Below are 17587 nucleotides of genomic sequence, written 5' to 3'. Positions count from 1 at the left end.
TAATATATCAATGAAAGTATGTACATATGTGTATGTAAAATTATGTCCTGCAACAACCTGAAACCTAAGAAATAAACTACTCAAAATTATCTTCAAATATTTAAAATTAACATTAATCTGGTAAAAAGACATAAAAATATATTTTGATTCCCCATTCAGAGAATCTACAAATCACAACTAATTTTACCATGTTTTCAGAGGAGTCAAAAATGAAAAGCTAGCATAACAATGCAAATAATTTTATATCTGTAGGCATTCATATGGGCATTTAAATAACAATGACTATGAATATATGCCTTCTTCTTTATTGTCTCAAAGATATATTTAATAAGAGGAAAATAAAAGATAAGAATAATCACCCAAATACAGTTCAATTAGAAGGACTCTGATTTATAACCATTTTTCTTTGATTACAAATTCTCACTATATTCATTTATATAGCATATTAAAATGAATTATAAACACCTAGATTTTAGGCTTAAATCAAAAACGGTCATTCAAAACTTGGTAACAGACACTACAAATTTTCTACCCCGAAGAACTCGCCTGAAGTAATCCACATCTATCCTATTTTAGAAACCAAAAATAGTGAAGTACAGCACTCATTAAAGAAAAATATCATATTGATTTTTTCTGCAACCTAAATTTGATGTGGCTACACAAAATTAGATGCAACAGGAGGGTTAAAAAAAAAAAAGTAAATATCAAAACAGACTTCATCTGGCTTTTCAACTTCTCAGCTACTAAAAAACAGAAGATGCAGTCCAAAGAAAAGAATTTACCCAAACTCTCATGACCATTCATCCTTCTACTGCCCAGGAGGTAATTTCATCTTTAGATCTTTAATGGGAACTTGAAGAAAGGCAGCAAAGAAAGACAACCCAGGTAATATGAATAAGCAAAATCTGCAGCAGGAATAGGAACAGTACTCACCACACAGGTAGCCTAGATAGGAGAACAACCTGTATGGTTTTTGCCTGAAGATAGGATCGCCTGGTGAAAGCCCAAGAGGCATAGCACTTTCATGACAACGTTACCTTTTTGATGATAACTACAAGAAAATGCTAAAAAAGGAGTATCCTATCAGCTGGTAGCCAGATTCACCTACACTTTGTAAATGATATAAAGAAAAAAAAAAGCCTAAATTCTTCTCACCTTAAACCTAACCACTAAAATAACAAAGGGGATTAAGTCTTGGATAATCTAAGACTCTAGCACCTCATTACTGTGGATAAAGAGAAACATAAGCCAAAAGTTCTCCCTAGTTCCAAACAATACATCTCACTTATTGACTGACAGTCTAGAAAGGTAGTTGAAGAACACGTGCTCATAAATGACAGGTTTAACGTACTCCCAGCATCCCACTGCCATCTAACCTCATAAAATTTCTATTTGCTAAGTCTAATGATTTAGCTTTTTATCTCAATCCACTATCTCTTGTTGCCAACACTTGAGCACAAAGCCTGAGATAGCACTTTCACGCTTATATCTGAGAGATAATTTGATTTGCTCTAAATCTCTTTCTGGTTTTTTAATACACAGTCCTAAAAGAAAGTAAGCAAAAAGTACATCTTTTTTTTACAAAAAGGATTTCAACTATAGAATATATAAGTGAAAAATAACACCCCCAGAAGAACCACAATGCTAAGAATAACCTACCAACTATAAATTTTAAACCCAAAACAAGTTGAATATTTTTAGTAATCTAGAATTTGATCCAGAAAAAAAATTTTTAAGAATATGTAAATACTATTTGGAATCTTCTATTTTTAACCACAACAAATTCTGTATTATTGACATTGGGATATCTGTATCAGAATTCTTTTTCTTCTTCTTTATTTTTTAAAGGTTGGCACCTGAGCTAACAACTGTTGCCAATCTTCTTTTTTTTTTTCTTCCAAAAGCCCCCCAGTACACAGTTGCATATTCTGGTTGTGAGTGCCTCCGGCTGTGCTACGTGGAACGCCACCCCAGCATGGCCCAACAAGCGGCACCATGTCCATGCCCAGGACCCGAACCGGCCAAACCCTGGGTGACCAAAGTGGAGCACACAAACTTAACCACTTGGCCAGGGGGCCAGCCCCATGTATCAGAGTTCTGAATACTAGCACAGCTTCCTCTTGAAATCTTGTTTGCTTTTGACCATCTCCTATCATCTGCTGATGAATCGTCAAAGTTTGTGAACTAATTTTAATATTACTAAACTAATATAATTAGGCAAGAAGCAAATATGCTGGCTAAAAAGATTAATGAATTCCAAAGAAAAATTATTTGGATATTATCCAAGTCACTGCCTGCCCTCCATACCACTCTGGTATATAAGGAAAGAAAAATACACACATACACACATTCATTCTTTATGTTTTCTATGTTTTCAAATGATAGAATACAATTCATTTATGTTCTTACCAAGATACCTGATAGATAAAAAAGATACCCAGCAGAGAAAGATACCAAAAGACGAAAAAGAGAGTGAGAGGGTAAGCTCTGGCAAAGAATATATAATGAGTAAAAATATTTATTCTTCAGATTGAAAAATCGGCACAAATAATATTTCAACTTTTTTTCCAATCGTCTGCTAAATAACTTTTGTTTTTAATTAAAGTGGGTCTTTCAAATACCATTCAACAAAATAAAACCAATTTTATTAACGGTAAGAATGCATAAGTCAACGTAATCTTGCCAAGAAAAACAGAAATTATATTCAGTTAATCAAAACTGCATGCTGTTAAAAACAATTGTCCCAGAAAATACTCCTTGAGTACACTAGTGACTTTGGCTGCATAAATTTGATACATAAAGGATTGCATCATTAAAACAGTAACTGGATCAAAGAAATGTACTTATTTGAAAAGTCAGAAAACTATTTACTCTGCATCTTTAAGCTATTTGCAAGCTTTTATTTATCTACCTAAATCCATCTTCTTTTTAAAGCATGTTCCCAAAATACTTGAAGAAACGCATTTTTAAAAGCACATTCAATTCAGTAGTAACCCATTTATCACTAAACCAACATTTACTGAATGTCTATTATGTGCCAAAATGAGAGAGGTTGGGATAAAAAGATAACTAGATACTCCTTGCCCTCAAAAGAGCTGACAATCCGTCAGCAAGATACATCTGTAAACCATGACTTCAATTACTCATGGAGAGCAATCTGGCACAATCTCCTAAAAATTTGAAAATGTACATAGCTTAGCTCCCTATAATTACACTTCTGGATACAGATCCTAGAGAAATTCTTATAGATACGCACAGGAGATTTGCACAAGGATTTTACTGCAAAACTGCCTATGATAGTAAAACACTGGAAGCAAGATAAGTGTCCTTTAATAGGGAATGGATAAACAGGAGATGTACACATATATAAAATACTAACAGTTAAAAAGAATGAATTACATATTCATTATGGCTAGATCTCAAAAACAACTTAAAAATAAAAATGCAAATTATAGACTGATATATACTTTGTGAGACCAGATAAAACCGTATGAGATCAGATATAAACTAAATGTGACTACAAACTAAAGGATGGTATATTGTTGTTCATGGTATCCATTATGTATGCTAAAGTTTTTTGGGTTTTTAAAAGCATTTTAGATCACCACAGTAGTTCCCTCTAGAAAGAGACGGTGGAATGAGACAGGATGCAAGACACCAGAGACAAAGCTTATCTGCTTTATTAATTCAAGAAGAAGTAAATTTAACAAAATATTAGCAACTGTTAACGTCTGGGTGACGGGCATATAGATGTTATTACTCTTTTTAGTACTATTTTTCTTAATTAAATTAAATTAAAGAAAAAAATACAAGACCCCCAAACTTTATCACATTTCACATTTGCTGAAATCCCAGGCTACAAGCCCCATTACCTAGAGATACACAAATTTCTTAGCGTGACACTCAAGAAACTTAACAATCTGGTCCCTATTTTCCTTTACAGACCCAAATATGAAGACTCCCCCACCACCCTGCCTATAAACCTAATCTTACCTTAACATCACCACTTATTAAACATTCCACATGCTGTTTCCCACAACTCCAATCACTTTTCCCCAAAAATATGTTTTCTTGTGTCACAATCATCACATCACTATACATCATTAAAGATCCAGTTCAAATGTCCCCTACTATTTATAAGATTTCTGATTCCTCCCTTATCTCTCACACAAGTAACTATTTTTTGTGATTGGCATTTCCATAGCACTTATCACTAGATGGAGATCTCATCTCTTTAACAGTATAACTCTTCTTAATTCCTCAACATCTCTCATAGTGCCTGGCACATGTACATATTCAAATGTTAACTGAACTGAATGAACATTTGAAACAGTGTAAGGAACAGAGCAGAAAGTTATCAGTTCATTAACCCATTAAAATTTATATCGAATCTGCTGGACAAAAATGAAATGATATTTAGTTTCTGAATCCAAATTTCACAAAAAATATAAAATATTATTTTTTTGCAAAGTAAAATATTTTACATAAAAATGTAATTCTACTATTAAAGTTAATTATGTTCATATTTGTACAGAATTAAGATCAACACTATCTTGAAGACAGTTTTCCTCTTTGATAACTATACTAATTTTCCTAGAAAAGATTTCAATATATATCCAGTGGTACATGCAGGTTACCCTGAAATCAGTTACATCCTAGCAAAACAATCTTCTGCTCATGCTAATAATTAACTTCTTCCTTTGATGTCTCACAGCACCTGTCAGTAAGTGTTTTAAAAAGTGGCATAATGCCTTTTGGAAATTACTGCTTGGTTCAAAGGCATATGGATTACCTCCATCTGTGATGTATTCATGCCATCAAGGGGCTTAAGGACAAAAGTTTGGGAATCTAACAGATCTGGGTTAGAGTCTTACCTTTGATACTTCTTTGTTGTTATTTAACCTAAGCCTCAATTTTCTCATCTGTAAAATGGAATAAAAATAAGCTACCTCTTATGGTGGTTGTGAAGATTAATTACGTAAAACTGCATAGTCTGGTACCATATAAATATTCAATAAAAGATAAGTATTATTAAATATTTTAAAATATCAACAAGACAGAAAAATGTTGAAATGTAGTATACAATAATAAGATGAAATTCAGTATCTTTAGGTCACCTTCTTTAGAATGACACATTCATACAACACAGTTTATGGGAAACTACCACTCTGCGTCTAAGTAAACGCCTCATCCATTAAGAGGGCAAAGGGCAATGAAGGCGAATGTCCACCTGGGAGTTTCTGGAGGCTGAAGTGAGTACTCAGAAAGAATCCCTCAGAAACGCAAGTTATCTATGTCTGGGATTAGAAGTAAACTCACCTCATAAGGAATATTAGATATCAAGAATATAGTGGGGAATCCAGGCCCGGGGTCGGGGGGAGGCATGTGGGGGTTGCAAATCCCTTAATATATTAACTCTAAGTTGCAAAGTTACAGAGTCAGAAAATGCAAGCCTTCATAGAATGCTGAATTAGCTACTGCTATTTAAGCTCTGATGCAAATGTTTCTCTTATACTCCCCCACTTGATGATATCATGGCCACCAGTCTATTCACTTAGCCACTGCAACAGCCTCAAATCACAGCAAACAGCAAAAAACAATTAAACTGTGGAGGGCTAAAGGGTTAAATGAGAACAAAGTAGCTGATATTAGGCACTGATATAGCGCAATTCAAACTGGTAGACTCCAGAAAGTAAACTCTGGTAGGGAGAGGAAGAAAAGTAACTTTTATTGAAGGCTTCATATGTTCAAACCATGAAACACATTTGGTACTTTACTTCCTAATCTCATTTAGTCTGATCCTCATAAGAACATGTTTGAGGTAGTGTTATGTATTTCCTGCAAACAAGGAAATGAAAGCACAAAAATTAAGATAATTAACCCAAGTCACACAAGAAAAAAGAGTAGGATCAAGGTATAAACTGAGTTCAGTTCACCTCAAACATGACATCTGCTTCATTCATGCCTTAAAATGCTTCCATCCTGGAAGAAGGAAGCCTAGAGAGGTGAATTTAGATGTAAGCATCCAAAGGATAATAAAAATAAAAACAATAAAATACAAATAATGTTACAGCAGCAGCCGAAGAACTCTCGGAGATGTCACAGAATTATAAAATTAGTTAAATAGCAATTCACCAAGAGGTTGAAAAAAATAAAAGGTCACAATTAACTTTCAGGAAATCAAATTTTAACAAGGAAAAATTTATCACTTCCCTAAAATTTTCTAAAATCTATTCATAACATATTACTACTCCTTGGTAATTCAGAAATCTATACTAGCTCACAACTCAACTCTACAGAGCAGAAGGTGTAAAAAAAAAAATAGACCAAATAAACACAACACATGCAGATCTATATCAAATATACTGGCCCTAGGACTTAACATAGAACCTGTTTTCTAAATAAATCATAAAATCCTAGTACTTTAAGACATCAGGGGGGATAACAAATGACAGATAATCTATCTCACCCCACCATTTACAGCTGAATAAAAGGTTGCCCAAAGACTTTCTCTATCTAAAAAGTAGAGACGTAGAATCTGGAGCAAGGAGAGTACAGAAGCAGAGAGAATATACTTAATGAAGTTTCTATATCAACAATAACTATATATAAAAACTAAATATGACTTTAAAATAACTTTGTAGCCAGTACTGCACAAAAGTGAAATAAAAGCTATCACTAGAAGAAGGGAGACAGTTGTATACAATATGCTAGACCCTCACTAGAGCTGTATCCTTTAGATCTATTTCTAGAGTCTATACAATAATTTTATAGCAAATGCAAAATACATTCATGTAGTAAGTGCACGGCACTTGTCTCACTCAAAAATGACAAAAACAGAAACTCATTCTCTTTCTGCAAGATTTTACATTAAGTCCTCAATTCTTTACCTCATGGTAACTCATTTGAGTCTTAAAATGTCAAGTCATTGTCCTCACTTTCCATCTGAATAAAACTTCTCCCTCTGATAAACACAGGAAGCCTTCCCTTATTCTAAAGTTTATCTTAATCAGTGCCACAAATAAATGTTCAAATATCTTGCTACTTGGAGTAAAATAGCAAGTTCATCTTGTAACATCCTAGATGCATCTAATATTTCAAATTATTTTAAGAAGAAATTTTCCCATTAAAACCATCTAAAGGACAAAAATTAAAAATAAACCATAATATCTGCAGAAACTGTACAAGCATTATATCTTTATAGATACATCAAGGACACAAAAGCTACGTCACTGAAATATACAAAGACAATGCTGCCATCTAAAGGCCAAGAAATAATATGAAAAAAAGGTATACTTGGTCAAATACTGCCAATATATAAAAACAACCAATTTGATATTTTAAAGTGAGCAAAGTTTATACTTTAAAAAAACACTATACTATGATTATTTTTAGACTCCACAATAAAGCTCTAATATTGTTTTGAGAAGATTTAATTTAATAAGAGAATTAACAAAACAGTTTGGCCAATGATCAATATGTGCACAGGTCAAATTCTGTTGGCATGCTTTCAGACACAGTATTCTCCTAAGTATGTCTGTTAGTTGTTAATTTAAAGTATTTGTCCTATTTAATGATGCTTATATTTCCTATCTGTAATTACACATGCATATAAATTATTTGCCTTTATATATATTTGCCTTTATATATATATATTTATATAAATAAATATTATTTGCCTTTAACCAGACTGCTATTATTTCTACTCACCCTATTTAAATATTTGTTAAAGGACTAATAATACTTCTAAGAATGAAAACATCTGAACTACTTAAAATTGTAGCTTTGCAAGTAATTCAAATATTTCTCCTCATTTCATAAATTCTAAAAATACAATGCAAAGTTCCTATGGGAGGTTAATTACCAATAATTCAACTTTCCAATATAGAGTTCAAATTATCCTAAATTCCCCTTTCTAAGAATCTTAAATCGAAAGAACTTCATTGAACTGAACCTTTTGATTTGGCAAAATTACTTCAAATTTCCAATGAAATCAATGTTTACTGAATAACATTGCATACAAAACTGATTCTCCTAGCATTTAAGTAATATACCATCTTTTAATGGATCACACATTAGGGAAAACTAACATGAACATAACTAGAACCTTCAAAACGTATACAGTTACTTCCTTTGGGAAACCACTGGACTAAAATTTTTAATATGTCAAGAAAAATGATTTTACTCTGTGTTTACTCAATAACAAAACAGATACTAATCACTCAACAAATATTCCCACTATGCGAGCAATAAACAAATTTTAAGTTGGAATTACCATGCTTTAATTTATCTTGAGTGTAAAGTAGAAACCAACAGACCACAAATACAGTTGTGATCTCACAAAAACTGCTAGGTTTTTTAGTGTCTCCTATGGATCAGAGTTTGTAGTAGACAATTTAATGACATTATGTCACTTAATCCTCAAAGCCACAACCTGCAAAAAGATAAGTATTAATAATCCCATTGGTAAGGGAGGTTCAGAGAGCTTAAGTAACTTTACCAGGTCACAATGCAAGTGAGTGGACACCAGGATTCAAAAATTTATTCTCTATGAGCCAGAAGTCCTTATTCTCTCTACAAGATCACATGGCCTCAAGAGTGATTATTAAATTTCTATTAAATGTAAAGAGGAATGTGAAGTTATTTTTACTATATAATTTCAGAGAAAATATAATATATAATATAAGTGGTAATAAAAGCATTTACTTTTAATTCAAAGTGTTTCAATTTTTCTAACTGGAATCTTTTTTTTAAATAGCATTATCTCGAAGTGCTGATGCTTCTAGAGACCTTTCAAAACTTACGTTAATGTATGAGATGTACTTATCAAATTTTGTAAACTAACTCCAAGGGGCAACAAAAAGATCTCTTTATTTTCGAAATACAATTAAAAAGCAAATCTTTTTTACACATATGCTCCATATGCAGGACCACCTTGCCTGCATTTTAAAGTACACTATTTTTCAACATTGAGAACTCTGCTAGGGCCTCCCTGATGACAACTTTTTCTGTTAACCTGTACTATGTACCTATCAAATCAAAATTAAATGGATTTGGTATATTACTCATCCATAGAAAGGAATGACACTCTGATATATGCTACAACATAAACGAACCTTGAAAATGCTATGCTAAGTGAAAGGAGCCAGACACAAAAGACCATATACTGTGTGATTTCATTTTAATGAAATGTCTAGAACAGGCAAACCCACAGAGACAGAAAGTAGATTACCAGTTGCCAGGGGCTGGAGGAAGCAGGGAATGGAGAGTGACAACTAATGGGCACAGGGTTTCTCTTTGAGATAATGAAGCTGTTCTAGAATTAGTGATGATGACTGCACAACTTTCTGAACATACTAAAAACCACTGAATTGTACACTTTAAAAGAGTGAATTTTATGATATGTGAATTATATCTCAATAAAAGAAAATTAAATGACTTTAAATATATTATATACAATACATTAAGTGTGAATGAGTTACACATGTATGTGCTTAAATTATAAAATCCATCTGCTTCAATTTACTGAACCCCATTTTTCACCAGACTAAATGAAAGGCTCTATTTCACCAGTGTCACCTTCTTGAATATTGAAAAATTCCAACTATCCAGAATTATTATAATCCCTAGGGGAATCAGAACGAACAACCACCGCATGCTTACGTTTGGCAACTAAATTTAATTTTTTCCAATTTACCTGAGTTAGTTCACCATCAGAATTTAGAAAAAAATTAGCACAAGCTAATGAGAAATTTTTAACACATAAGCATCACATACAAGCAGCTAAACAGTTATAGGATCAATTTATAAAATCATTGTTTTGAGAGGATTCTTGCTTTTAAGTAGTATTTGCCTCTAAACCACCAAAAGAAAATAAGCAGAAGAAAATTTATAAGCTAAGTTATAAGGAATTCAAAGATCAGAAACAAAATAAAAACACAAGAATGGTAACAGGTACTTACTAATTTGTTTTCCTGCATGTATATTCTTTGCAGTTTCAGACAGCCCTTAGCTATGACGATCATGCCTTCATCTGAGATCTTGTAACACTGGCCGAAATGAATATCTTTGAGTTCTCTGCATTTTGAGCCCAGCTGTAAACAAAGAGATTTAGCTGAATGCTCAGAAAATAAGAAAAGGTAACACATTTCTAGTGGGATTTCCATAATTCTTTGAAAATAGCCATACCAAGTTAAAAAATTGTTTATACTTTTAAAATTAAACAGAATGTAGGCAATCTATAATTTAAAACAGTATTGTGTGAGCCTTTTCACCTTCTAAATACTTCCTTGCTTCCACTACCTCACACTATATGCCCACCTAGGTGCCTAGCTTCCTTAACACTTCAGATTCACACCTTGATTTCTCTTGAGTATTTATACCAAAGTGCTACACTGAGTGGGACACCAGTCCAAAGAATAAAACAAGGGTCCAATAAGTGAGACAAAGGTCCAGTGAGTGAAAGAATGTTTAATTCGTGAGATTCTACTTCAGCTTCTGATTGCCCCAATGAATCATCTTTCTCCATCAGCTCATTTATTCTGTGAAAGAGAAAAAAGTCTAAATATGCTATAGCTAATATTCTAGTTAGAGTACTTATTTATACACTGTAGTGTATAAACTGAAAACAAAAGGATTAGTGATTTCCTGATTGAAATCCCAACTGTACCTTAAATAGTTACTCAACAGGTACAATGTTCCCATTAAAAGACATCATGTATCACAAGGAACAAATTACACACATTTCCTTTCAAAATCTATAGTGGAGATTAGATGATCCAAGCAAGCTATAAATGAATGCTGTTTTATGAGTATTACATATGAGAATACTCATATGTTTTATGAGTATTACATAAGAGTCGTCTTAGAGATAAGATAAGAAACTTACTTTAGTAACAACTTACGTATCAAAAATTATCTAAAAAGTTACATTAAAAACAATAAAACCCAGTGTTGGCAAGGGTTAGAAGTATGCTAATATACCACTGGTAAGAATGTAAACTAGTATTAAAAATCTTCTCAGAGGGCTACTTAGCATAAATGAAAAAATTTTATAAAATGTGCCTGAAAAATGTATGACTCAGTTTCTAAATATTTACCAAAATATTAACTAAAGAGGAGTGGATAATTGGAGAGATATGTGGTAAAGTAAGCACACTAAAATGTTAGTTATACAATCCAGGTAGTGGGTATATGGGTGTTCACTGTAGAATTCTTTCAGATTTTCCATATATTTAAAATTTTTCCTAATAAACTGTTGAAATAACTAACTAAAGGTGTTTGGTAAGATTTCACTATAAGAAATTAGCAGAAGGGTGTGTTGGTTTTTTTTAGCAAGATTAGCCCTGAGCTGTTGCCAATCCTCATCGTTTTGCTGAGGAAGACTGGCCCTGAGCTAACATTGTGCCCATCTTCCTCTGGCTTTATACGTGGGATGCCTACCACAGCATGGTGTGCCAAGCGCTGCCATGTCTGCACCCAGGATCCAAACCGGCCAACCCCAGGCTGCAGCGAAACGTGCCAACTTAGCCGCTGTGCCACCAGGCCGGCCCCCGGGATTTTTTTTTTTAAATAGTAAAATATAGAAACCTTAAAGGTATAAATTATGGTGTTTTTATAAAATTGAACATTATACAGCCATTAAAATTGAAGTAAACATTTGACAAATAAAAATTTTTTAATTTACATGTTTTTATAATATAATCCAATTTTTATAAACAAATTAAGCATATTTAAATACACATATATGTATACTTGTATAGAAAAGAGAGTGAAATACACACCAAGTGGTTATTTCTGATTAGTACAATAATGAGCAGTGTTTTTTTTTCTTTTCTGCCTATCAATGTTCTCACATCTTTTTAAAAATAAACATTAATTTTGAAATAAACAAAAAAACTTTCAAGTTCTATTTCAAGTAAAGTAATGATATTATCAGAAAGATATGTGATTTCAGTTATTTTTCCAGAGGTGGTGATATACACAAACTATATTATTTTAATCCAGGCTACACTATAACCAATTATATATTCCACTAGAAACGTAAATTCCATGAAGACAGAGGTTTGTCTGTTAACTAATGTATCCCTGGTGCCCGCGTCTTGCACTTAGTTGACATTTAGCAAATATTTGTTGAATGAACAGAAAGACTGATCAAGATTATGCATCGTAAAGAGGCCTCTGAAAAACAGACAAATATAGGAAATCATGATTATAGTCTCATACACCACCACGTTCTAGTTAATTCAGGAGTTCTAAATTGACTCCACAGGTAGAATTCAGGGATTCCAGAAGGTGGATGAGAAAAAAAGAGTACATTTTTATTTTCATACTATTCTCTAAATGAACTTTAGCCATTCCTTAACTTATTAACATAAACAAAGTCACAGTAGTTTAGCAGTATGTGTGATTGTAAACAATAGAAATCAAAGATAATTTCATATAATATTTTTGCTGTTGCAGATACCGTGAAATATCATTTTTGTTCATCAGTATTCATCACGTTCATTAGATCAACTACCAGATCTTATAATGTACTAACGAGGCACATATATTGCTAGAACAAATGTTCAGTGGCATGTTACTTAGACCTGAGAAAGCTGAATCCAAAGCCAATAGTGGAGAAAGTAGAGAAGCAACTTGATAATCACTACAGAACTACCATCAGTTCACATATGTCTGGCAGTGAGGGCGAGGTTGGTGCTAAAAACAGCTGGATTCTTCAAAGTCTACTTAAGAAGTAGTTAACCACTCAGATCACCTCCCCATTACTGCACAGCCTGACCTTGCCCCTTCTCCCACAATAGCAAAAGACAGGAGTGTACTGTGGGGAGTAAAATATAGGGTCTTTGGACTAAGGTACAACAGCTGAAGTCAGAAGCACACTGCCGAAAATGTGGGGAAGATGTGAACGTTTATACAGCAAAAATGGAGGAATTCAAAGACATAATTCTATCAAATGTTTCAGGATGACTTCCAGACTGAAAGGACTCACTCATGTGTCCAACACAAATGACAAAAATAGACCCAAGGCAAGGCAAAACACCATAAAATTTCAGAATTATGGGTATAAAAAAAGATTCTACAGACTTCTAAAGAGAAATAGATTTTATACAAAGGATTAAGGATAAAAAAGGCATCAAACTTCTTAATGACAACACTGAAAGAAAGCAATAGAGCAATGCCATCAAATTCTGAAGGGAAATTATTTGAAACCTAGAACTCTATACTCAGGATTCAGACTATGAATTAATTGTGAGGGTTGAATAGAGACATTTTCAGACATGCAAATTCTCAAAAGATTTAGCTCCCAGATATTCTTTATCAGAAAGCTATTAGAATCTGTGCTCTAGAAAACATAAGAATACACCAAGAGAAAAAAGACAGGATATCTGGGTAATAGGACATCTAATACAAGAGGAAGATAAGGAAAACCTTAAGGATTATGGTGAAGGTAAGATACTAAGATGACCAATAATGCAAGAGACTTGTAAACAAGAAGCCCAGACTGAAGCCTTCAGACTATGCCAGGCAAATCTGCTTTAATAAGATAAATGTGACTAAGTATCTACATATTACATACTAATGCAACTGGGAAAAAGCTTTGAGCTCCAACAGTGTTAAGCCTATGAAAACTAAGCAAACTAAAGAGGACAAAAAGACATTTATTAATTCCAATAAAAACAAAATTCTATAGAAAAAAAGGCAGGTACATAATTGAAAATGTAAATACTGAATATTTATTTAACCAAAATTATAACAGAATTATGTTAGAAGGATGAGAGGATAGGAGACAGGGAAGGATAACTGAGCTAAATAAACCCTCATCTTCCATAGCAAGGAATTAGCACAGATGGTCTAAAATGGATAAATCAAGAAAATACAGACAGAATGGAAGGAAAATGCTTCTTCTCTACTACTGCTTCCTTCTTCTGGATGAAGTTCAATTAGTCTAATTCCTAGTCTCGCGAGTGAATAGTTTGTGTTTAATAAAATGGACATTTTCAGCTCATCTCCATCCTTCTTCCCCTTGGAAACAAACTGCCCAAAGGGAACAAGCATCCACTTCTACATCTGCAAGCCACTCTGCTGGCCTAGCCAATGACGAGTGGGTCTGCTGGCCAAACTCCAGCACTGAGTTAACAAGCCCATTTAACTTTATTACTAAGCAACATTCTCCAATCTAGCCTCTCTGAGTAATAAAGTCGGTATTTTTCCTTTGTCACTATTCCTTTGTCTTATTTGTCAATTTGTTCAGATCCTGGGCAGTAAAGAGACCTCCACACTTACTGTACCAGCCAAGATGACTGAGAAATAGAAGAGAATCCAAACAAAAGGAGTGACTGAGATATTTGGTAGGGGCTTAGACATCAGTGTGTATGCACTCATGTTAAGATATGTAAGTCACACTGCTGCAGCCTGGGAGAGAGGTTTAAGCTGGTTACCTGGTGTTCTGACCTTAGCAAGTGCCCTTGGTGGCTTTATCCCAAAATAAGTGACTTTCCATAGAGGTATGGGCCACGTGGGCAGCCATATGTAGATAAGGACCATGTGGATACCCTCAAGACACATTAGCAGGATGGGAGCCTAAGCAACTTATTAGGGAAGAGTGCCTCTGGGGATAATTACTGTAATTTACTCTCACAGCAGAAACTGATGTTCTATTTTAGACATCATCACTGGACATAATAGGCAAGACTGCATTCCATCAGTGCCTGTCTGCACTAATCACCATTCCCCCACCAAATGTCCTAAAGTTCCAGACGATGCAGGCACTGGAGAGTCAATCATCACACCCAGTGCTTTTCCCCGGTTAGCTGATGTTGTTTAAAGCTCTCAATGCTGCAACCATCTGTCCATAATCCACAGAAAAACATTCAGAGGGCATCAACCAAGCCCTCTAATATCCCTGTTAGCATGCCCTGCATTTAATACAAATTAGTCCCCTGTTTAAAAACCACAGAAGTAATAATAACTCTTCTAAACACAGAATTCTCTGTCCAGGAAGAGAGTACTGGCATAATGGCCCTCTGGCCCTGCCAAAATGGAGAGATCTTGCTAAGAGCCCTGGCGCCCAGCTGAGACACCAAAAAGGTGGTACTATGGAGTAACAACCAGGCCCTAGAGGAAGACCTATTCTAGCCCACCCAAGTTAGAGAGGTTTGGTAAAGACCTTGGCTTTCCATAGATCCACCATATTAAAGCATAAAACTGAGTGTAAACAAGATCAAGACAATCATCCAGTAAAGGCAATGCCTTTTTAAAAAAAATCAATGTCAGGTTTCCAGTCCAGCATGTAAAGAACTTAGAAGTTGCCATTCCATCCTAATAACAAGTAAAAAGCTGAACAGACTGAAAAATCAACATCTCTTCTTAGATCCATCAGAAAAGCGAAATTACAGGGAAAAACCAATGCCCCCACAATTGGAAAGACAAAAATGTGGATACAGAGAAACAACTTGCCAGACCAGAAACCCAGAGGAACCAGTGCCAGGATAAGAACGCTAAACTAATTGATCTCCTCCTCTATCAAGTAAATTGTTTACCCCCAATAACTCATCTTATCCCAGCAAAAAGTCAACACCTGAAGAATCTACCAACACCTCAAAATTATCTCCAGACGACTTTCCACCTCACCAAAGAACGCTCTGAAACGGTAACTACTCACCATAAGATAAAAATACCTATCTGGTTGATGTTGACTGGATCCAACCACACACCTTGGTCAGATACTGGAAAACTGCCCCCTGAGGCCCTTCCAGGTAATAGAGGTTACCAACTTTGTGAAATTTCAGCTCCAACCACACCTCCTCATTCACACCCAGCCTGTCCTTCCTTACTACTTGTACCTGGCACTCATAGAACTCCAGCCCACTGTGTCATTTAAGAGGTTCTTAATTTTTTTCAATACCAGTCCAGCATCTGCTCCCCCAGGAAAGGTGCAAGTCAGATGAATAGTAACAGAAACTCTCCTCTAACTCAGGAAGAATAATGTGTCAAGAGCACCTACCAGTCAACCATGAAGGAAAGGGTTTAATGAAAAGGGCACTGGTAACCACTTGATCACTTAAAAGAAGCCAGTCCATCCACCCACTAAGCCATGGTTCATTTTGGTATGTGACAGTAATTAGAACTTCAAATAGACTAGAGTAAATAAATATAATAGAAAATGGATTGTCCTTGATTCATTCTTTTCTTTTTTATAATAATCATCCAAGATTATTCACAAATGCACTCAAAAACACCCAGAAGTATTTTTCGAATTTTTCTATAAAATGTTGGGAGGTGATTTTCCCAGCAACTCAAATTCTAATTAAAATTTTGCACACTACCCTTGAGAATTTATAAAAGAGAATCTGTTTTAAGAAGCCATCTGTTGTTACCAGGTTATTTTTATAACAAAACAAACACCTTAGAAAGAGTATACTTCAATAGACAAAGAATCTAGACAACTAAAACCACAACATGGGACTCACTGGGATAAAAACAAGATTAGGTCTTCCAATGTCACTTGAAAGCTGCTCAAAAACAGTATTAAGAAAATACTTTAAAAACATGAGGTATGCTGCCTTCAATAGAGGAAGGAAGATGTTCCTTCTACTTTCCATTCCCAAACTGTGACCACCGTAACTATTATATACACGCAAAAGAGAACAGTGAATAAAACCCAATCTGTATCTTCTAGTAACTTCACCCAACTATGCTAATTTTCATGTTTGTAAAATCATAAAAATGATGATTCTCTTATTTGATTCATTTGTTTCATCATTTGTAGTGGAGTAGCACAGACAATGGGATACGGAAGAAAGCAAAGCAAATATATCAAACTGCCACTCATCTGACCCACTTTAAGGACTCAAATTTGAATCTTTTTCATAGATGTATCTTGTTTCACTTTGCCTTGTTTAAAGAACAATCCATTCAATATAATGAAAATATGCTACATAATCTACAAAAATACATAGCAATACTATTTTTTTTAAATAGTATAGGCATGGTGTATTATTAAAATTTAGAGTAAATGAAAATTCAGAACATATACGGAGTCATCATTTGATTAATCTATTACATTCTGAAAAGATATTTTATTTTTTAGAAAACCAGAAAAAAATGCTATTTTAGCACCAATATACAAAACTTTTGTTGCTTATTACTAATGTTTCAACTAAGAAATACTGTGATTAAGACTTCTGCAACTTAACTTTGAAAACATAGGAAGCTATCAAGTGTCCATCAACAGATGAATAGAAAAAAATGTGGTTTATACATACAATGGAATATTACTCAGCCATAAAAAGGAATGAAACTGATATATGCTACAACATAGATGAACCCTGAAAACATTATGCTAATTGAAATAAGCCACACACAAAAGAATATTGTATGATTCCATTAATTGAAATTAATTCCAATTAATATTGCATGATTCCATACATTGAAATAACAAATGTCAATAAAACTTGAGGAAAAAAATACTGCCAAGAGCCAGCAATGTTTGTTCCCAAACTTATTTTTTCTAATTATAACATAACTACATTAAGTATTAAATAAACTGCCTTAAAAAGGAAAAAGAAAGCTCTTGCTATAA

At 34.0% G+C, this 17587-nt stretch overlaps 1 protein-coding gene across 1 annotated transcript in view; it reads right to left on the bottom strand.

The window, feature by feature from the left end:
* The window catches only part of FBXL17 (F-box and leucine rich repeat protein 17), a 464449-nt gene that overhangs the window by 410360 nt on the left and 36502 nt on the right, over positions 1-17587 (bottom strand). Inside the window, exon 4 of the mRNA XM_046666715.1 lies at positions 9963-10094. Within this exon, the coding sequence (XP_046522671.1) occupies positions 9963-10094 (132 nt within the window). The remainder of the gene's footprint in view (positions 1-9962; positions 10095-17587) is intronic.

This window comes from Equus quagga, chromosome 7 (genome assembly GCF_021613505.1).
Source record: "Equus quagga isolate Etosha38 chromosome 7, UCLA_HA_Equagga_1.0, whole genome shotgun sequence".
Taxonomy (NCBI): Eukaryota; Metazoa; Chordata; class Mammalia; order Perissodactyla; family Equidae; genus Equus; species Equus quagga.
The sequence above is the reverse complement of the archived record's forward strand: the minus strand, read 5'-3'. Positions and strand labels throughout refer to the sequence as shown.